The sequence below is a fragment of the Lontra canadensis genome, unplaced genomic scaffold, assembly GCF_010015895.1.
Source record: "Lontra canadensis isolate GAN:19392208 unplaced genomic scaffold, GSC_riverotter_1.0 scaffold30, whole genome shotgun sequence".
Lineage (NCBI taxonomy): Eukaryota > Metazoa > Chordata > Mammalia > Carnivora > Mustelidae > Lontra > Lontra canadensis.
Window position 1 is genome coordinate 17,374,380 of NW_022631024.1, and position 22,486 is coordinate 17,396,865.

The following is a 22,486-nucleotide window of genomic DNA, read 5'->3' on the forward strand; positions in this document are numbered from 1 at the left end:
GCTCTTGTCTCATAGTCGTAAGGGAAATCTACTTCAGCCTTTTTCCTAAAGTCAGAGTTATTGGCCATCTGGTCAGGAACAGCAGTATCTTACGGATGATACTTGAGGTCAGAGAGGAAGGGAGGAGAGACACTTGTCCCTGCCCTCCTGACACATAGTACAAAGCGCTTGTCCAAGCACCTGCCCGCCTGTGATCACGCCGAGGGAGGGAGGGAAGGGGCTAATCTGTCCTCAGTGGCTTGGGTGTTCTTGACTTCGAGAAGCAGCCCCTCCAGGGCAGGCACGACTCCTCTGCACGCGGCCCCCGAAGCCGGAGGGGCGTCACTGCAGGAAAGCAGAGGTTCGTAGGTAAAGAACTCCAGTTTCTGAAACTTCTCCTCAGGAGTCCGGAGTGCAAACTTCTGTCGGCACAGTCTTTAGCCACTTGACTCTAGCTAAAGGAGGCAAGAGATGAGGGGGAAGGGTGACTGCTTCCGGAACGGACAACAATCCCACGCTGGTTATGAACAATGACTGGGTCAGGAAATGCAAAAGGAAAACAAAGGCATACGTACTTGGCCCAGTTTCTAACTAGTTTTCTGCCATGAAGGCAAAACCCAGCTGCTTTGTTAATTATTCATGAGGTGGGCTCTGGAATGGCCTATAAGGGAGGCCCGTCAGTAGCGGGGAATTTGCATATGCAGACTGAAAGACAGAGACGGTCTGGACCTGTGAGGTGTCCCGTGTCGTGAACTGAACGGCCCCGCGCGCGCCCACACCTCCGAGCTCCGCACGCGCTGAGGCAGCAGAGGGGGGCCTGCAGCGGCCGACACCTGCCACGGGCGGCTTCCTCCCGGACCATCACCGGTCTGAGGTGGATGTCAACTGGCAGAGAAAAAGGCCCATCTCTTTCCTTCTTGGTGCCTCAACCTAGCAGAGCGGCCGCTCCGATATCCGTTAGACCAGTCACTCTGCTTGTTTCTTGGCATGACCGATTCCCGCGGTGGCGACGCCGAACGAAAGCAGTCAACCACACTCAGGACGCCTCGCTTTACTCTGACGGCCAGACACCCTGAGACAGTCCTAGTGTCTCCAGGAGATCCAAAAACACCTCTGACCTCAAAACCAATGACGAAAACGACGGCGTGGCCTTGAGTTCTTCCTTTTCATTGCCACTTGGTCACGAACCAAGAAATCCTGCGCACAACACCTCGTGGCACACCCCCAGCAAGCTCCCTGTGCCTGTGAACAGACACCCAGCATCTGTCGCCCCGCCGTGACAGATCATCTACTCCTCTTGAGAGACGCGAGCTGGTGCTTCTCTGAATGTGGTTCCGGAGGAAAACCCTCAGGAACTGCGGACTTCACCGGAGGGAAATGTGAGCATAGGCGACTAAGAGAACGCGGTCCGGAAGGCTGCACGCTCGTTATATGTCTGGTCACGGGGCCATCCCCAGGATTTCATCTTCCGTCCTACAGAGTTCTGGTCTGTTCCAGGGTGATGGCAGCAACCGAGGGCTACGTGTATAGTGTGCCAGGGTATACAGGAGGCACTCAGAACATGTGCCGACCAACCCATTCTTGGGCTCGATTTCCTGATGACCACAACTATCTGGAACCAGTCCCCGAGCACTCACCGTTGCCCCCCAGTCTGTTCTCACACCGACCATCTTTTCCAACCTCTGTGGGCCATGCCACATCTCTGCTCCAAGTCCTGCAATGGCTCCCACTGCCCTTGGGGTCCCCCAAAGTCCTTGACAGCTTCCAAGTCTCCTCTGTTGCATGGGCCCTCCCCTCCTCTGGCCACACTGGCCTCCCTCCCTGCCCCCGAACTCCTCTGGGCCTAGCACGCCCTTCTGTCGGCATCCCTTCTGTTAGTAGTACGTGACCCTCAATCTGCTCGAGCTGCCTTCAGAGCAGGGCTCACCCTGACCCTCTGTGTAAAATGCACTCTGACCATTCACTCCCCACCTCCCTCGCCTGCTGTGTTTCCTACAGTTCTTGACACCTTTGAAAAGACTTATTTATTTATTTACACTATGCTCACTGTCTGCCCCCCCACTAGAGTGTTAGAGAGGTCAGGGTTTCTGTTTTGATTCCTGATGTATCCTGAGCACCCAGAATGGTGACTAATTCAATAACTATTTGTTAAATGAACGGTTTTGTTTTTTTTTTTTAATTTTCAATTTCTAAAAGGAAAAGCTGATGCTGTGGCGTCCACATACCGGTAAGCCAGCCTGACATTCTTCTCAAAGTAGCAGGTAACCAGCAGAAAGAAGCAAGGGGCCCCAGCACGGACTGCATCTCACTGGCACATGCGACACACTCACCAGCCATGACATGCGGCACACCGCCATAAGAAACATCCTGCTGTTCTTAGCCCCTTCCTTCGTGAACTGCTGAGTCCCCACTAATGCCTAGTGATCCCAGGAGCCACGTTATCCAATAAGAGGGCCTGAATAGTAAATGAACACCTAGCTCTCCTGGAAATTCCCTAGGAATTGGGTTCAAGGTCTAGGCCTTCCCTCGGTACTGTTCTCTCTCATCCTCCTTTGTATGACCAAACCAAACCAAGACTGCTCAGGTCTGATGTTTCTGGTCCTTACCTTCATCTCCAATTTCCATGCCTACAACCGTCTCTGCTGACATGTCACGTCTCATCTATCCAGTTTTCAAAAAAACACAAAAATGGATCCCTGAGATCCAAGTCACTGGGTCAAAGTTCTCGTCCTATGTAAGCCAAGATAAAGCCTCATTTGTGTGAAACATGGGGAAGGATGAAATTAGCATTTAATATCGCTTTAAAGCCTTCTGTGCCTGCTTCTAGACCCTGTGGAACAAAGGAGGCCGAAGGCTTTTGTTGGAGAGCAGAGACCCCCCAGTTGGCCTCTTAGCCTGTCGGGGGTCTGTGGGTGGAGGTGGGACGGTGTCCTGGGGGCTGTCCGTCCACGAGCACCTACGAAATCCACTGACCTTTCTTTGCCCAGGAGACCCTCCTCTCACTGGAGTGCACGTAATCTTCAAATACCGTCTGCAGGACTGTGGCTCGCTCTCGGATTTCCTGGGGGCCGGCAGCACGGGATTTCTGGGAGGGTGGTGGAAGGATTAAACAAGAGACAGAGTCAGAGTCAGGAATAATGAAGCACTTTATAATAGATTTAATAACAGTAAAATCACCCGGTAACCACTGAGGGGCCAACAAGGGTAATCCTTTCAATATTACTAGAGGAAAAACGGGAGCTATAAGGATGTTAAAGTCAAGCAGAGATGAAGATGGCTTTGTGAGGGAGAAGATCGGGTCTATTTATTTACTTGTTTACTTACTTACTCGTCCTCCTGGCCTCTTGCTCAAAATGAATGCCCACTGGAGACACTCTGGAATTTTCCAAGTCCAATCTGGGCATTTAAAACATCACTGAACACAGGCAGGTTTCACATGACTTGTGTGTCCTACCGAGGCCTTAAATCTTCCCCTTCCCTCAAGCTCCTCAGAGGAACAATGGGACCTTCTCTTTAAGAGGGCCCCACAGGGGCCTGCCTGACACTGAGCCTGTCCTTGAATTTCAGAGCATGCTCCCTCATTTCTGGGGAGGCACAGACTTGTAGTGTTTCAGATCCACTCTTTTAGCCCGGAACCACTGTGCTGGGCACCAGGGTCCTGTCACGGAGTGGGGGCGGGGAGGCTCCTTCCCACCACATTCAGAGAAGACCACACTATCTCCGTAGCAAACGTGACATCTGAACGCACTCAGGTTCTACAGACGGAAAACGTTAATAAAAACTCATATCCTTTTCATTCTTCAAAAATCCCAGAGAAAAGATTTCCTTTCCTTATATCCCCCTAAAACTGAGTGTTGTTTCCTAGATCCCTTTTTTTCCCCCTAAAGTAAGCTCGAAGCCCAATGTGGGGCCTGAACTCGCAACCCTGAGATCAAGGGTCACACGCTCTTCCAACTGAGCCAGCTAGGTACCCGTTTCCTATGTCTGAAAACACGGGTGCTTTCTACTGAACGTGAATCTGAGATCCAAAGAACCCAGATTCTCCAAACTAAACTTGGCTAATACGCCTCCCCCAGACATCGATGCTCTCAGAGATGCTACCCAGTCTCTCCTGTACCAACACCCACTGCCCACGTGGGTCACCAGGAGACAGTGTGAGCCCCAGTCCCCGCTTCCCTTAACCCCGCAGAAGACAGGGTTTCCACACCTGTGTCTGGAGCCTGACCTAGGCTCAGAGTCTCTTTCCCTTTTAAAAGCTGCCAGAGGAAGAACAAAGGGGAGAGAAGAAAAAGCCTCATTCTTTGGGTCCACATCCCTCTCTATATTAATAGAGACTTTAACAACCTGAAAATGTTTTTAGCTTCGTCAAATCACTCCTACTACCTGTTTGGTTGATGACAGTCTAGCTGATTTCACAGTACATGGTCCCCTAAGGGTTTTATCCACTCAAATGTCAAGAGAAAAGTCACTCAGGGGCGGTGTTATGAAAGTGGACATTTGCTATTGTCATTAACAAGGATTTTTTTTTTTTTTACCCTCTTAACTGATGTGAAATGCAAACTTTTTTTTTTCTTTTTTGCTGCCCTCCTTTCGTTAAGCCACCTCAGCAATGCAACTGTCACCTTCCTTGTGTGTGTTTTTTTTTAATATGAATGTGAAATTAGCGAGGATGCCCTTTCCCCTGGCGGACAGAATCCTCTGTTATTAAAAAGTAAAGCACTTTAATAATGAAAACTTTTTCCTCTTTTTCCTGTGTTTTAACTGTTTAAAATTAATGAGAAGGGCAGAATGGTTGTCAAAGCGATATTGAAAGCCGGGCAGCCAGGACCGAATGAGCACAAAAATCCCTCTAGAGTGTTAGATAAACAGAGCTCCAGCCCGCTCGAATCCCTCTGTTGGTTATTGTATACATTCTGTAACAGCTCTCAGAATAGATCTGAGAGCCAGGGAGGCAGAGAGGTTTCAGAATTCCAATAAAGGCCTCAAATTAAAGACAGCCTGGTGCGAATTCCAGGAGAAAATTAAAGAGACCTCAAGCTTAAGTGACAGGTGACTTGCTTCTGTGTCACAACTGTCAGGGGATTTAGTGATAATATGGCAATATATTACAAAGGGCTTTTCTTATTCCCCCTTTAGGTTTCAAAATGAGGCATCTTTTCTTCCCAACCAAAAAAAAAAAAAAAAAATTACATACACACACATATATAATGTGTGTGTACAAGTGAAATAGGTAGAAAAAAGGCGATAATACTAGGTTCACGCATTTGAAATGTGGAGGTCAGTTTTAGGGAAATATGAGGAAAAGTTAATGCAGAAAACATAATATACTCAGGAAAAAGCATGTCTTTCTCTCTCTACCCCCACTTCCAGAAATACTTTATTTTAAAATTACCCCTCTTGAGAATGAGGTGTTTCTCAGTTGTCTTCCGGGGAGGACAGTCTAAACTTAAACTGAAGACAGGGGCAGAGCCAGGCACGCAGCACCAGCTCGGTCCCAGACAGGGAAAACACTGCCGTAATGAGAGTGGGTCAAAGCCCGGAGGGCACCCGAGTGCCCTGTGGGATTGGCGCGCCCACCCCTCAAAGACGCACAGACCCAGTGCTGGTTAATGGTGCTAACTGGCAACTAGTGGACCAGGGCTGGCTTAGGAAAACACGGTTCCAACGGTCCACACTCAGGATTCCTTCGTCCGTAAAGCCCTACTGATCCCAGAGAGAAGAGACGATCAAAGGGAGTGACGGAAGGGGCTGCTGATCTCATTTTAATATCTTCCACGGCCCAGTTTTTTTGTTAAGATCCGTTTACAGGCATGTTTCATAGAACAAAAAAAAACTCATAGAAAAAACATGTCTGGATTGTGTGCATACTTTGAAGATGAAAATTTCACACCTATCAAGAGGCAACAGAGGAGCTGAAGATACTCGGGTTGCGTTTTTTTGTTTTTTTTTTTCCCCTGTTGTATAAAGTTGTGGGTGGTAGCAGTGGTGGGGGGAGCGTGGCTTTTTTTCTTCTGTTTTTGGTAAGCACATCTTGATATTGCTAAATTCTAAGGTATTTTTAAAACTAAACGGAATGGTTTTGTTTTAATCACCTGATGCCAAGTGGAGTTTCACCCTCCCGCTTCCCTAGAACCTTCCGTGTGCTTCCCAGTAAAGTTGAAAGATCAAATTTATTCTCTTTGTAGGTGGGTGAGCATTCGCACACCCAGACGTAGCCATATATATTTCATACACCTAAATATGAAATATACATTTTAAAGATGCTTCACTCACTCTCCTTCTGTTCACAGAAGCCCAAAAATGTATGTGCCAAAGGGACACTTACAATGGACTTCAACCGAGCGAGGAGAAGAGGGCCTTATTATAAGGTATCTGGCTATGTGTGTAAAAGGCCTGTTTACTGAGCTCACATTTATCTGTCTGATGCCGGTTCAGGTGCTAGACACAACTGCCCAGACTGCGAACAGCAATTAAAACATACTGTATTTCTTATAAGAAATGGAACTACAAGTTGTACCTCGCATCCACTTTATTCATCTTACTATTCACATGGATCACACATGTAAACCCCTCTTCCAGGCTGTAGATCTATGTGATAATTAGGAATACAGTCAATTTCATTTAGTTTCTCTTTGGCTTCTGAATTCAAGTTAACTGTGGTTAAACAAGCCAGGTTTGCATCAGTGGGACACATGGGACCTAGTATTCTAAGCTAACCAGTTATTTTGGTGTCAGTGAAACCCAACTTTGCTGGGCCCTTTTTCTTTTTTCAAAAGATTTTATTTATTTGAGAGAGAGAGAGAGCAAGCAAGCACACAGAAGTTGCAGGGGCGGGGCGGGGGGGGCGGTAAGGCAGAGGGAGAAGCAGATTCCCGGCTGAGCAAGGAGCCTGATGTGGGACTCAGTTCTGGGACCCTGAGATCATGACCTGAGCTGAAGGCAGATGCTTCCCTGACTGAGCCACCCAGGTGCTCTAAGTGTTTTTTTCTTTTTAAAAATGAAGTCCACCACACCTTAAAAATATAAAAATATGCAATTTGTCCCCCTCCATCAAGGCAGGAGCTTGGGGCTGGGACAAACCGACATGGCCCAGAAGTGCATGGAGTGTTTCCTGCTGAATTTTAGGTCAACCTTCAAGATGGGCACCTGTGTTCTCAGCTTACTGACAGGAACACTGAGGCTGCAGAGATGACAACCTGTCCCAGGCTGCAGAACCACCAGCTGTGAGGCAGGGACTCAAACCCAAGTCTGCCTGCCTTGGGGCCCCAGCATGGCTTCAAGGCTGGCCTCATGCCCAGGAAGGGACTTATAGGGTTGGGAGTGGGGGGTGGGGAGGCGTCAGCGCACGAGGCCACGGGAGGGCGCAGGTGGAGGAACGGCCGTGGCTCGCTCCTGGAAGAGCAGAGGGCGCTGCGGCTGCCCTGCCCCTGGGGGGGGCACGTGCGCCCCATCCACAGAAGCACTTGATGATCAGCTCCCTGGACAGAACTGGTGCGTGCCCGGTTCGGGGACAAACACCAACACCAGAGCCGGTCCCGGGAAGTGTAAGTAAAGATGAGACGCCTTCACCGTCTCCTTCTGTGGCTTTACGGTTGCTCTTATTTCTGGGGAGCAGAGAGATGCTAATGTTGCAGGCGACACAGCAGAAAGCCCCGGGCTTCGTGTCACTGAGTCTGAACTCTGAATCCCGCATCTGCCACCGACTGACAACGATGATGACGGACACCCTTCAGAACTGTGTTAGGGTTTTTAGGTTCTTTCTCACTCAATCCTCCGATCTCCTCACGAGAATAGGAACATGACGTACGAAGACACTAATACTTAGGAGGCGCTAGTCCTTGCCCAGAGCCACGGAGCTGGGAATGGGGATTAGGAATCTGACCCCGAGGCCGTGCCCTTAACCTCTCCGCTACGCCGGCTGCAGGAACGGTTCCCTGCCTCCCCCATGCTGTCCCGCGCCTGTAATGAAGTGTCCAGGGGAACATGAGAAAACCCAACCTAGAAGCAGCTGCAGAAGAAGTGTGCCAGGACCAATGAGAGTCTGTTTTCTGACTGGTCCGCTCCCCTGACAACAAACGATTACTGTGGGATGTTTCCTGATGAAATACCGCTTAAAGCAACTGTTGATCGACGGGGTCTTGCTTAACTGCTTCTCTCGCTTGCAGGGTTCTCTGCTGCGGTGGTGCTCGCTGACCAAGTCTCACCCCAATGACGACGATGGCTAACGTCACCCGACTGAACAGCCATCTAGCTGTGCTGCCTCGGTCTCGGGAATGGTAAGGGAAGCATGCTGCCACAGCGGGCCGACCACGTGCTCTGAAGTCAGGCTGCCCCTGCGGACGTCCCCTCACCCCTCGCTCCAGGCCCTGTCCACTCACCTAGGACGTGGGACAAGAGCACCCGCCTGCCGGGGTTGCCGGCAGGAGTCAATGGGACCGAGTGTGTGAAGAGTGCGGCAGGACCCAAGACACGTGCTGGGACTGTGTCCCTCTGCCTTTACTAGGATACATTTCCTCAGGTTCTCTCTGGAACAAGAGGACTGAAGTCAGGGCCTGTCAAACCGGGTCCCAGCCTCAGGGAGAAGATCGATCCAAATAAAGACACCTCCTGACACACCAAAGAAACTCTTACCCCTCATCTACTTGGCTCTAATTTTCCAGTCTATCCTTAGGCTTAAAAAACAAATGAAAAATATTCAAATAATTAATATTTCACAGACAAAACTGCATTCGGCAACATTAGACACACGTGTCTGTGACGTCCTGGGCATGGGTGCGGTGGGGTGGGGAACGGCAGCCAGAGAAGCAGCAGGAAGGATGCCCCGGGTCTCTCCGTGGAACTGCCTGGATAACACAGATTTTTCTCCCTAGATCTCAACGTTACTCCTCTTCCGAGTGTGGCAGCCACACTAAAAAATGGATGAACTAAGTGTGGAAGCCTGCTGCGGCCCGGCGGACTTCCGGAATGGACGGCAGCCCATTAACCGGATGAGACCAGCAAACACATCCGGAGGCAAAGAGAGAAAACCACAATCAAGGTTTGGCCTCCCTTAACGTTCATGGTCCCTTCGATGCCTGCTTGACAGAGGAACGAACTATCTCACGCACAGTCTCCATCACCCCAAATCAAGAAACGAGTGACGTCTGTTCACAAGTACAATAAGTAAGAAACTCACCTGGCTTCCGCACCGGCCCCGTTTGAAACAGTCATCCCTTGTCAGAACAGACAAAATCTCTTCCATCTTCATCTCAGAAATGCTGTGAAGGGAAGAGCACATCAAGGTAAACTTTCTGTTCTTCCAACATCTGGAATCTTGATGCATAAAAATGGCCTGTTCTCCAGCTAATTGGATATGAAGCAGAAGCTACACGTTTACAGGAAATAGTTTCCTAAGCCTTCAGAAGGAGTTTGGAATGAAGGGACCTCTGTGACACGCCAGGGACAGATAGGGTCATACTTCCAACACTCTCCATCTTCTCTGCTGACTTGCAAACAGCCTACATTTAAACTCTCCTCTGTAGGGATCATGCCATTATTTTTTTTTTTTTAAGATTTTATTTATTTATTTGACAGAGAGAGATCACAAGTAGGTAGAGAAGCAGGCAGAGAGGGAGGGGGAAGCAGGCTTCCTGCTGAGCAGAGAGTCTGATGCGGGGCTCGATCCCAGGACCCTGAGATCATGACCAGAGCCAAAGGCAGAGGTTTAAGCCACTGAGGCCCCCAGGCGCCCCACGTCACTATTTCTTAATACATCTCAACACGGAGGCCTGCTTATTTCTAGACTACCTTGACTTGGGCAGAAGAAGAAATTAAAAAAAACATTTCTGATAGTCTCTTTAGTTTTAAACTTTAAAAAAAGCCAGGGGTGGGTCTAGGTGGCCAAAGGTCCTTAACCGCTGGGGTCAGCTCCTCAGGGAAGGCTGAGCAGTGACCCCAGCACCAGAGCTCTCTTCTCCTCCACCCAGAAGGGCATCTACCTTCTCACCTCTTAATTATTAGGGGTGGGGGACAAATGACCTCTGATGGACCCAGAGCTGTGGACAAACAGCTGAGATCACAGTTTGGGCTTCTGCTGTGAGCAGAAGCCACCCTGAGCCAGGCGAGGAGGCCCACCCTGCCTCGTGGGGGGATGGGGAAGCCTCCGCGTCCTCCACGGCACTGAGGCTCGGGCGGTGCGTGCAGATTCAGGTATTAGGGCCTGAGGAAGAAGCAGGAGCTGCTGAAAACATACTTCTCAGGGAGGGGAAAGAAAAAAAAAAGGGAAGGAGGAGTTCTGGGCAAAAAAACAGATCATAAAAAGATAAATGATTTTCTTGTATGTTGTTTCTTTTCTTTTTTTTTTTTAATATAACAGCAAACTAATACATGAATGGCAACTTCTCACGTGGGAGAAGACAACCCCCGCCTTTCCCCCAAAGGTTATTCTGACAAAGCTATGAATGAAAATGTCACGTCTCTGACAGCGATTTACCTGAAATGTGTCACCGCTCCCCCGAACACCCCCGGCCCCCGCCCCTCCACATTCTCTCCGCTGCCAGCTCGCTGCCAGCTCGCAGGCCTAGGGATAGTGAAATCTTTTTACAGCAGGAGGAGTCAACCGGAGAAGGCAGAGCAGGAAGGTGAGGGTAGCAGTTTGGGGGAAAGGGCTCATGATTTCATGGAAAATCTGTTTTTCATGTGAGAGAGCAAAGCTGTGGCTGCCGAGCTTGCTTCTTGTTCATGCCTGGAAATCTGAAGGTGAAAACAAGGCCAGGCCTCTCTTTCTCTTTACCTAGCGGACCTGCCTCTATTCGTCACTTCTTTTCTTGAGGGGAAAAAAAGGAAAAGTAAAAGGAACTAAGGACTTGGGGGTGAGCTCTGGAAGCAGGGAGAAGGAAACAAAGAGTAAGGTCATTCAGAGTCGGGGATACAAAGAACTACACACACCACCGAGGCCGCGCGTTCTGAAAGGAGGTGGCGCTGACACTGTGGCCAGGGCCCGGCCCTGCTGTGTGTGTCCAATGACAGCGCGGGGCGCCCAGGCACCGTGAGTGAGCGGGAGCGGACAACGGACTGGAGTGATTTACAGTTTAAAAGGGCCTCCCTCCTATTCTAAGAAATCGCTGCTTCTGAGGAACAAAGCCAATCTACTCTGCTTGTTTATGGTTCTATCAACAGATCTGATCTACCCTGCCTTACCACGAAAAGAGACAGAAAAATAAATTCAGGGAACTGTCTCATGCCTGATCTAAGAAATACACGTTTTGATGAAGCATTTACATTTTAATAAACCAATGACGACTTTCATTAGAAACACGTTTAAAGGAGAAGCGGAAAACAGGGAAGAAGTTGGCAAACACCACGAAGTCAGAAGGATGCAGAAACAAAGTCCTGGGCATCTAGACAGAGGTGGCAACGGCCCAGGGCGCCTGTCTCTTGCCCCAGCTGCTAAATTACACTGTCAGGGCGAGTTCCACAGTGCGCGGTGTACGAAGGCAGGCGGCGACTTGCTGTGATGGCCCTTGCTGCCGTGAGCCTCAGCCTGCCTTCCTGAATCTCCACTCTAATTCATCAGCCGTCCCAGCATCCTGCTGCCTGGCTCCCAGGTTCTGAGGCAAAACACACACACACACACACACACACACACACACACACACCCCTTTCTTCTCCATTTTTCTTTTTTTTTTCCTTTTTACTATTCAGCAGTGTACCTTTTGTATTCCAAAGATGCTCAAGTCTGATTCCTTCCATGGCACACTTTGTAATCAGGTCTTATGTGTAATTTTTTTGTGTTAAGTCAAGATACCCAACATCCAGCCCTTCCTCAGAAATCAAGAAGCAGGAGCCAAGGCTACAGCGTAACTCCGACTAGTATTTCGGGGGAGGGGGTGGTGTTGATTACATCAGGCCCACAGAGCAGTCAGTAGATGAGGGGCACAAAGTTCAGTGGGGGCATTTTCAGAGCAGAAATGAAAAGGACTCTTTCCCGCGGGAATGGATGGTCTCTCCACAAGAGACCCGACTCTCTTCCTCTGGGTACTTCTGTCTTGATCTTTCTGAGCTTCCCCTGCAAGCCCAAACACTCAGACCCCCTGGATCACGGCGCTTCTCCGGAATGGGCACATGGCTGTGCTGGATCCCCCAGAATACCGCTGGCACAGTTTTTTCCAGAGACGGTCACAGAGAACGAGTGTACTTCTTGTAGCTTTAAAATACACGTGGCTCACTAATATCCAGGCTAGTGCTATTATTTTCCCCTTTCGAATTTAGGTTTGCGTTTGAGCCTTTCCGAGCCATCAGCCTGCACGCGTTTATTAAAGGCAGCTTGAGAGCAGACAGGCAGAGGCACCCAGGCGCGTGCTGTGGGCCTGGGCAATTATCGCCTGACTTCATGACGCGGGCACCCACTTTTCTGAGCTTATCAGGTCCCAGGGAATGAGCCCAGGAGAACACCCAGGAGCTGAGGACAGGAAGGAGTGGAGAACACAAACCCGTAGGTCTGGAACAGAAGGTGGGGGAGGACAGCTGAGGGTAAAAGACCGCCGAGGAGCAGTGACGACAAATTCGCCCGCGGATGCCGACACCCGGCTCTGAAAACACTTTCTGGAGGTCGACAAGTTCCCGTGTCCGAGGAAGACAGTCGCAGTGCCGTGACAGGTTCCCAGCCTGTGAGGACACGGTAAGGGAAAATGGGAGAAGGGGCTACGTCCGTGGGTTTTCATTCCACTCCTCGGTGTTTCCGGGGTCCAGCTGCCCAGTGGAGGGCTGTCCTCGGGCCTGAAAGCACGCACAAAAAGGACGGCCAGCCCCCCGCCCAAAGGCCTGGGAAACCAGCTGGAGAGGAAGCTCTTGGTGAAAAGGGATTGAACTGACGGTCAGCATTCCTCTTGCAAGGGAGATAGAATCTGCAGTCTTCCCAAAAGCAACAGAAACCACTCTTTCAAAGTGAAATTGTTTTAAGATAATAAAGGACAGGAAAACCCAAGCCGGGATTAGTTGGACCCACTCAAAATCGCCACCAGGTTCATCAGAAGTGGGGTCCTGCCTCCCTACCACTGAAGGGTGTGCGCAGGCATATTTTCTGAGGAAGCCCCAGCCCACAGATGTTCCCACGAGCAACCCCGAGACAGCGGAGTGCTGTGGAGTCGGCCCCGGGTGCAAGGAGGGAGGGAGGACGACTTTCTCTGCAGGTGCTGAGAGAGACAGGGAAAGGGACAGCTCTGCAGGTGGGGACTACGGCAGATTGGTGGGGACGGTCACAGGCAGCTCTCCGTGCGGGTGGCCTGCGCTTGGTCCCCAGACCAGGTTCCATGCCACCTGTCTGGAAATCTCAGTCCAGGTGCAGAATGCCGGGATTCTGCCAGCCCTGTACTTGAGAGAGAGAAGACCTCATCGTTTACTCGGTGCTTCTCCTGAAACACCGGGCTGGGCCAGGCGAAGCGCCACCAGGCAAGGTCCTCGGGTGCCAGCGTCATGGCGGTTCCCAGCAGCAGGCGGGCAGGCGTCCGGGCACCCGGGCACGGCAGGAATCGTGTCCCACCCTCCTGGGCACACACACAGGACTCTTCTGTGCCTCCAGAAACACTTTCCACATCACTGTGCTACGTGTGAGCAGAAGAAACGCTTGTAAGTCGACGGCGTGAAAACCGCACGCCTTCGGCAGCCCATTCTCAGGGCTTCTTACTTCAGCCGTCGGAGGTTGTACAGAAAACACGATGAAACGCTCATTTCTGTGACGCAGGTGACTTGCTCGCTCCCAGCCAGGCTGAGACACTCTTCTCCAACTCTGTTTCGCTTGTCCTTCCTGGGCGAGGTCAGGGTCTGCTGGAGGCCCCGACTGCCCTCCCCGCGGTCGTCGAGCTGGCAGGCCAGGGCAGGAGCAGGGCCTCGCTCAGTGTGGCGGCTGCGCACGAGACGGAGGCCGCACAGCCCGGGCTGTGAAGGGGTGCGCGCGTCTGGGCTGTCCCGAAAATGCTTCCTCCCTGCGTTTATTTTCCTGGGGGAGGGGGTGCTGTGTGATGAGTCAAAAATACTACTTTTTTCAAAGACCAATCCCCTTTAAACGTACAAAATGTTGAGCGTAAAAATAAAAACTGTGAATAAGGAAGGTCTTCAAGCGACTGGCTGTGAGGGCCGTGCACACGTTCCTGACAGAAAGGGGAATGAAACACAGACCTCTCTCTTACAGAAAAACCAAGCGCAACAGATCGCTCGTGACTTAGTCTGGCAACACAATGGAAATTGTCATGTGCTGACGGGATGAAGGGTTTTGGTGTTTGCCACTGGCTATTCTGGGACTCATTTAGGGATCACAAGGGTTAATGGCTCTCCGTCAGCTTACAAGGCCCATCCACTGTAAAGGCGACAGAAAGTTAATTAGGTGAGATCAGCCGAAACCCCGTTCAGGTTTCTGACTCACTTGATTTTGTGAGAAGCCAACGAGTTGACATATTCTGCCTCCGAAGGAGCCAAAATGAGCAGGCTGCTCCCACGGCAGCCAATCCGGGCGGTTCTCCCGATCCGGTGGATGTATTCAGCAGGTGACGACGGCGCGTTGTACTAAAAAGGGTAACAAAAATGAAGCATTCACAGATCAAGGGATTGCCATTAATTGGAAGTGCAATACCCCTCACCTGCCTCCAGGTATCCCAAGAATTAAACCCCGGTGCTATGGTTACCCTCACGCAATCCCAAGGAGAAGTCACTCAACCCTGAAACCCCCGACTTCACTGGAAATAACGAGGCTCTGACGTGCAAACGTGAACAGCGGCCAAGTTTCCGACGAGCGAGCCGCCTTCCTGTCCCAGTATCTCCTTTGTAATTTTACTTCTCCACAGGTCTCTTCACTTTCCTATCTGCATCTTTTCACCGCGGTGACCGTGCAAGGTGAAGTCCGAGGCAGGCGGGGCACCCTTCTGCAGGACGGCCGTGTGACCTTGGCCTGCTTCCATGGCAGACACAGCAGTGGGCAGAGGCCACAGAGGACTGGACGGGGTCAGGAGGAAGGGGTCGGCTGCTTGGATCAGAGTTCACCTTGTGGCCGGGCCGCCGGGAGCTGGTCCGCGCCACCTCACTGCACTTCCACCCAACCCCAAAGGCATGGAGCTGTGGGGCAGCTGAGAGGCCGGTTCCCCTCCCACAGGGACTTGCTCCCGCTCCTAAGGACGGCATTCCTGACTTGAGGGACAAGGCAGACTCCAACTCGGCAGAACACATTATTTCCGATTCTCTAGGGCGTTAACTTTGTCACCATGAAAAGCAATTGACCATCTAACCACCGTTCCTTTTTTGTTCTTGCTGCTACATGACTCAAAGACCCGAGGCCCGAAAGGACTACACTGTATGGGGGAGGGGCGGGCGCCTGGATCTAATCAATCTCACGATACAGAAAAGCTCTGAATGAGCAATTTCCTGTCTACCTCCTGCCCCCCATATTGAAATTATCCTGCCTTTTTATCTTTACTTTGCTCTGTGGCCATCAGGAAAGCAGACACAATGCCTCCAGTCGAAAGGCGGCCGTCTGCAGCAAGCAGATCAGACTTCCTAGCCAGTGACAGGCATGCAATTCCACTAAAATGTGAATAAACCATGACTCACGTAAATGGGGCACGTGTCCTCTGGCCCCCACACAGAAGGGCATAAAAATACCATTCTGCAGACTAACGAAAAGAAAAAACAGAACTGAAACCACTAGACTCTAGTGCTAACACCTGCACCCTCTGGCAAAGCGTCTAAGGCTAGAGGTACGTGTAAGACGCTGTCAGGGACTTAATTGCCCCCTGCAGGTCAATGTACATGGACACGGCTCTCAGGACAGCTGAGCCATCTCCTTCTGGACACAATGAGACGTCCCAAGGGCCCTGGTAATTCCTGTTATTCTCACATTGCTGGAACTTTGTGTGTGACACGCATTAGTCTGGGAGCAGGGCAGCCCGCCCCTCCCTCCCACGACTGCTCAGTCTGGCTGGCTCCCTGCAGCGGTGGGGTGGGCTGGCTGGGTTTGGGAAAGCTCTCAGGAGCAATGAGCAGAGAAGGCTGGTTGCTGCCTGGTTACCAGGGCAACACCCAAGAGGCTAATAATAATTATTCTACTTAAAGCCAACGCATCTATTCGCAATCATGTATTCCCGCCTTGAGCTCACACCTTAACAACTAAAAAATTACCTGAACAATCCACGTGACCTGAGGGAGATCTAAGCCCCGAGCTGCAACATCCTGCAAAACAGAAAAGAATATAACTTAGGACTGTGTTTCTGAACCATTTTTGGGCCATGGATCCATCTGATAATCTAATGCAAACGATGAAGGCTCACCACCCCCCAGGGTGCACAGGCGGGTGTACGTACACACGCACATGCGCACACACGTGCGTGCGCGCGTGCACACACACACACACACACACACACAGTGGCATACAACTTCAGAGACCCACTGAAGTCCATCTGTGCTCGAAATTAGAACTCGGATGTAAGTTCTCCAGAACCTGTTGGTCAGGCGTCACCACTCACTCTATTAGAACGTAAATTATTAGTCCGAGAACTGAAGTCACGGTCAGTTGTGTCATGTAAGAACCCTGGAAACTTCTAGCATGTATTATTACTTTCACATTTGCTCTGAAGAACCACTCTACAATCAATGCTTTCGTGGGTTCTTTCCCCCGCCCCTTACCAATCGGCAACGCCTGACAGCAACATGGCTTTGAAACGTGTGGAAGGTCACCCCGAAGTATTCCCTTGTGGAGGGGAGTTGCAAAGTCTTACTGAGGACTTCTCAGCCTCGGAGAGCAGCAGAGACCAAGTAACATCCCACCTCTTCTGCCAGTTTCATCACAACACCAGCCAAAGACTTACTTAACCAGACACGAACACTGTAAAAGCAAAGGAGATGTATTTTTTCTCTCAGCTCGTTGCCACCCAAGGAGCACAGGCTCTCTGCTCTTGAGTGTCTGCCTGACCTTTCTGGCAGGGACTAGAGAACGGGTATCTTCCGGTGGTTAGGGACAAGCTGATGTGGGGCATTCGTGTCCAAGCACGACAGTCCTAACACGGTTGCCCGCAGTCGGCGCGTCCTGAGTGCTGACTCCGCACCGGCAGCGCGAGTGCTTCACTGTACTACCGCGAGGCTCTTCCCAGTGACTCTGCAGCAAGACGACCCTCCCACCTGACGGACGGGAAACCAAGGTTCGTACAGATGCGGTAATCTGTCCAGAGACACACAACTAAGAAGCAGAGGCAGCCCTCAAATCCCCGTCCACTTTACTTTTCCAAGGCCGTATTGTGCTATTCCTTCATCGAAAAAGATGCTGCATCCCTCATTAGCTCTCGGTGGGAACGCAAAATCGTCCAAAACCCTCCTGTGGGAAGTCCGGCAGGACCCAGCGAAACTACATTTGCACTTGCCCCCTGACCCAGGTGCAATCTCACTCCTAGGACTCCATCCCAAAGACACTTCAAAAATACAGCACACTGCATGCACGAAGCTACTCATTTTGGCAAAATCTGTAATTGCAGGTGTGGAAAAGCCCTAGCGTCTGGCCGGAGACGGGCGGACTGAAAGACCGTCCCACTGACCCCTTGCAGCAGCGTGTCCCACAGCTGAGACAAGAGGGAGGCACCAGTGTACGGAAACGGAGAATCGCTACCATCTACTCTGGTGTGCAGAGTAGGCCTTTGTGGGAGAAATGAGGGAAATAAAATGTATCTGCTCACATTTTGAAAAGAAATAACGGAGGAGAAAAGCCAAAAGCTCACAGAACGTTACCTGTCGGGGACGGGACTGGGGGCGGCAGACAAGGGTGGAAGCCGGACTTCCTTGAAGGGACTTTAGTAATTTTGACGGTGAAACGACGTAAATGATTTGACATCACTGGAGAGGCAACGAGCTGTCGTGCCACAGGAAGGACGCGGTGCTGCCTATGGGGTAATTCTTGCCAAAAACCAGAGCAAATCTAACCAGGTACGGAGCCCCAACTCCTAGTCCACAGGACTTGTGGGGGAGGGAGGAGGACGTTGGCCCAACAAGAAGTCAAATCTGGAACGTGGAGTATTTTAAAGCATGGACAGCCTGGTTTCTTCCAGAAAAAAGTCCAAAGAAAAAAAAGAGGAGGGTACCAGAAAACAAGACATCAGATGCGTAGGTGGATAAATGGAGGAAGGGAGAGATGGCCGGGGGGCCCATGGCCGGAAGGAGGCTCGCCGGAACTATCCGCTGCGGCGGTCTCTGGGTAGAAGGACTGCGGTGGTTTTCATGGTTCCCTTTGTGTTTTCCTGTATTATTTGCCCATTATTTCCTCCCGAGTTTTTATCTAGAAAAATTTAAACCCCAAAGTTGGAAGAATAGTACGATGAGCTCCCATGAATCCTTCACCCACATCTAGCAACCCCCAGTCTGTGCGCATCCGCTTTCTTTTTCTCTACGCACATATTCTTCTGAGCCCTTCGAAAGAAAGTTGCAAATACCACTGATGTTTTATCCCTAACTACTGTAGCATGTCACCTCCTAAGTGAAAGGACCTTCTTCCTCACAAGCACAGTACCGGCATCATACCTAAGAAATTAAATATTAAACTTTTTTTTTTTTAAAGATCTTATTTATTTGACAGAGAGAGCGATCGAGAGCACAGGAACACAAGCAGGGGGAGAGGCAGGCAGAGGGAGAGGGAGAAGCAGGCTCCCCGCTGAGCAGGGAGCCTGACGCGGGGCTCGATTCCAGGACCCTGGGATCGTGACCTGAGCCGAAGGCAGACACTTAACCGACTGAGCCACCCAGGCGCCCCAAATAACATTATTTCCTAATAATCACCTCATATTCAAATTTCTCCAAAGGCACCTAAGATTGATTTTTATGGTTGTTTTTCTTGCCCAACTCAGGAACTGACTCATAGATCATGCATTCTGCTTTTATTACTGCCACCTCTCACCTCTAGACTTCCATAATCTAGAATGATTTCCCTGCCCTTAATATTTAGTTATTTGGTTTTTTGACAACTCAGTTTTGAAGGAGTCCAGGTGTCTTGAAGGACATCCTAGAATCCATGTCTAACTATGTCCTCGTGGTAAGATCCCGGTGAAGCTTTCCCGTGGGTGTGCTTCCCAGGACTGGATGCCAGGAGAGACCGAGGGCAGCCTGTCCGGCACTGGGGGGAGTTGTGCATGACCCCCCAAGGATGTGGCTTTCATGTGAAGGGACCTCTCTCCTTTGCAATAACCAGTAAGCTAGGGAGTAAAACTTTGAGACTGTTTCCCAAAATTGTTCGCCCAGGGGCTTCGGTGTCTACTGCCGCTGCCTGTCCGCATCTACGTCTGCCCCGGTGGCAACAAACGGATGGCTTCCGAAGTCTGCCATTCCCTTCTTCCACTTATTTGTTTATCTATCTATTTATTTTTAAAGATTTTGCTTATTTGAGAGAGAGAGAATGAGAGCGAGCGAGCATGGGAGGTGGGGTGGTTAGAGGGAGAAGCAGATTTCCCGCCGAGCAGGGAGCTGGATGTGGGGCTCCATCCTGGGACTCCGGGATCATGACCTGAGCGGAAGGCAGTCGCCCAACCCACTGAGCCACCCAGGTGCCCCTCCTTCTTCCACTTACTAGCTGGCACTTTTCGGTAAAGCATAGCTTGCCTTCCTCCCCCCTTTGCATGCAAAGAGCTTTCCTGGAGAACAATAACCCAGAGAAATTCCCCACGGGAGCTCACCGAGATAGCCTCGTGCGGTGCTGCCCGGCGCCGGGGGCAGAAGCCGAGGAGGACACTGGCCACCATCATCTAAGCCACCGGTGTGGGAGGACCACGCAGGGCAGGTCGGGATTGGACTGCCTTTGCTCCAACTACGCCCGAGCCGGCGGGGTTCCTCTGAACGGTGGCTAGGCTGCATTTCTTCGGTGTTAACTGGGAGTTTAATGTACTAAGTGCATCAACCAGCCACGAAGTGTTTTCAGACAGCTCCCACTGCCCTGAGAGCGGAGGGCTGATGTTCCAGAGCTGGAGTCTTTGAGAACACAATTTAGAGAGTTCTCTGTCTTAAAGGGGAGCAGGCACTGCTTTCTACACTAACCACAGTTGATGTCTTTAGAAAACCTGACGGGTTCTTAAATCTGCTAAGCTCTTGTTAAGAAGTGATTTATTTTACTTAAGTGTTCTGCAGTGGGAGATGCGTGTAGACAACGGGCTGTCTAAGCTTTACAGACAGGCTTTGTGAAAAATTTAATGCTCATCGGTTTTGTAAATTCAACCAAGAAACACAGATGAAACTCTAAACCAGCATATGACGTTCGTGGGGCTCACGGAGCACAAACACGCTGAAGCAGTGGGGAAGGATGCCGGCAGCCTTCTCGGGACTGTTCGCGGCTCCATTTCCCGCTTGGCTGATCTGGCTCGGGGCGGTGGTGGGGGGTGCTGGCCGAGACACCATCTTCCCATCTCCCACCACTTCTTGTCTCAGGGTGAGGACCCTCACTGACAGCCACCCTAGCTCAGCTGTCACCCGGACACTTGTGGAGGTCCTCCTTCCTAGTCTCAGCCCAGGCTGCCACAGAGAATGGGACAAAGGGATAACCTCCATGGTCCAGGAACACAGAGAGCGGGACTCTACCATGCCGGTACAGCCATACCACCCGGGGCAAGTCAACGCAGCTCCCTGACCATCAGTTTGCCCGCCTATACGATGGCTGTGAGAGTCCCCCTGTTAATCTCATGTCATGAGGTTGCTGCGAAGACCGAATGGGCCTGCTCGTGTGAAGGGCACTGAGAATTCCAAATCCAAGGATTGCCTCCCACGACGAGGCGGGAATCGGCAGGGTGGCAAACGGGCAGTGGTGTGATTCTCCTTGCACCCACCACGCGACCTGGGCAGAGGACAGCAAAGAAGCCAGGTCTGCTCCACTGTCTGGACTGCCACTAGCCAGTGGCACCGGATCGACAGGAAACTGACCTGCCCGAGGCTCAGCAAAGGCTTCGGTGTTCTGCCTTCTTAGAACCTCAGACCCAGCCCAACTGTATTCCTTTGAGCTAATTAGGGCAAAAGAATTGCTAAAGTCAGTTCTGAAAGACACTCAACAGTGAGGCCTTGAAGGCCAGGGCTTGACAATTGGCTGCCTCCACGAGACCAAGGAGTACAGATGGAAGGCAGCTTGCTCAGGTGCCAGCCTGTCAGTTGGATTAAAATGACTCATTTATTTACCCAAGAACCTCACAAAGTGCTTTTACTAACAGGGAGAGGGGGCCTGCCGGCTCTCTGAGCAAGGGACGCAGCAAATTCGCCTCTGCCGCCTTCCCGGCCTGCCAAAAGTCATTATTGCTGTGTGTGGAAAGCCATCAGCGGGGTACAGGCCCCCGTTGTCCGGGTGACAGATTGGGCTGCGTAATCAGAGGAGGAAGGAGAGAGTGCAGAAGCTGTCAGAGGCGAGAGATCTTGGCTGGAGCCGCCAAAAAACTGGCAACATGAGTTAGCGTAACTGAGTAAACAGCCAACCATCTCCAAATGATCTTGCCATTAACACGAATGAAATAAAGTGGAAAAGATCAACTTTACCTCAAAAGCATGCCCCAGAGAAAACCAAGAAAGTCTACATTTATTGTTGGTGGTGAAGTGACATTCCCGTGACTCTCATGGCCTCACCTCCCAGCCTCCTTTGTCTCCCAGCCTCCTGGCACAGTGGAAATTCCGCAGGAGGAAGGGAGATTAAGAATCACACAGACAGAACAGTGTGCTTCAAGACAAAAAAAAAATGGAAAAGGTGGAGGAAAGCAGCACGGGTGGCTCAGGTGTCTTCCGAAAGAAAGCACGTGCTGATGGACAGCCGAGATGGAGGCCCACGGAGAACCGGCCCGCAGAGCGAGGGGAGCTGGGAGTGCCCCTCCGGGCCGGGAGAAAGGTGACTGCGCTCCTTTCTCCACGGACGACCAGGGAGCGCAGTGTGTACGACAGAAAGCCCAGGGCTGGACTGCCAGCCGGACGCGGAGCAGGAATATCATTTTCCCGTCACTCCGCGCTACTTCCCTTTATCGACTCATCCATACGACAATGGGGATGAAACCCACTGTCCCCTCCTTTGGCTCAGGGTGAGCTCTTCACCAGAAGCAGGAGGAAATATTCTGTAGGTAACCCGTATCTCCCATCAGATTCCTTTGATTTCTTAATTCCATTTAGGAAAGTGGGCTCGGAACTTTCAAACGGCTCCTTCCTGCTAATCCCTACTCCCTTCTCAACACGGCTTCTTAGATCTACTCCTCCGGAGAACGCAAGCTGACACTGGGAACGCGTCAGGAGCGCCCTTTCACAGACTGGTCTGTCCTGCCCCCACTGCCCTCTTGCTTCTGCCTACGCTTCACACCTGCAAGGCCTCACACAGTCACCGAGAACCCACAGGACACAAAGCCATGCACCAGGTCCTGAAAGGCCACATAAAATGAGAAAGGTCCTTGCTTTAAGATTGTTCATAATTAAGATGAAAGAAAACACACACACACACACACACATCCTTAACTGTTCCTAGTAACAGAAAAGTCAGCAGGGAGGAAAATGGATCGGGGGA

At 51.1% G+C, this 22,486-nt stretch overlaps 1 protein-coding gene across 1 annotated transcript in view; it reads right to left on the bottom strand.

The window, feature by feature from the left end:
- The window catches only part of DDX31 (DEAD-box helicase 31), a 67,763-nt gene that overhangs the window by 18,425 nt on the left and 26,852 nt on the right, over positions 1-22,486 (bottom strand). The window contains exons 15-18 of the mRNA XM_032866143.1: positions 16,123-16,173; positions 14,378-14,517; positions 9,155-9,236; positions 2,953-3,064 (exon numbers count right to left, since the gene is read on the bottom strand). Of these exons, the coding sequence (XP_032722034.1) occupies positions 2,953-3,064; positions 9,155-9,236; positions 14,378-14,517; positions 16,123-16,173 (385 nt within the window). The remainder of the gene's footprint in view (positions 1-2,952; positions 3,065-9,154; positions 9,237-14,377; positions 14,518-16,122; positions 16,174-22,486) is intronic.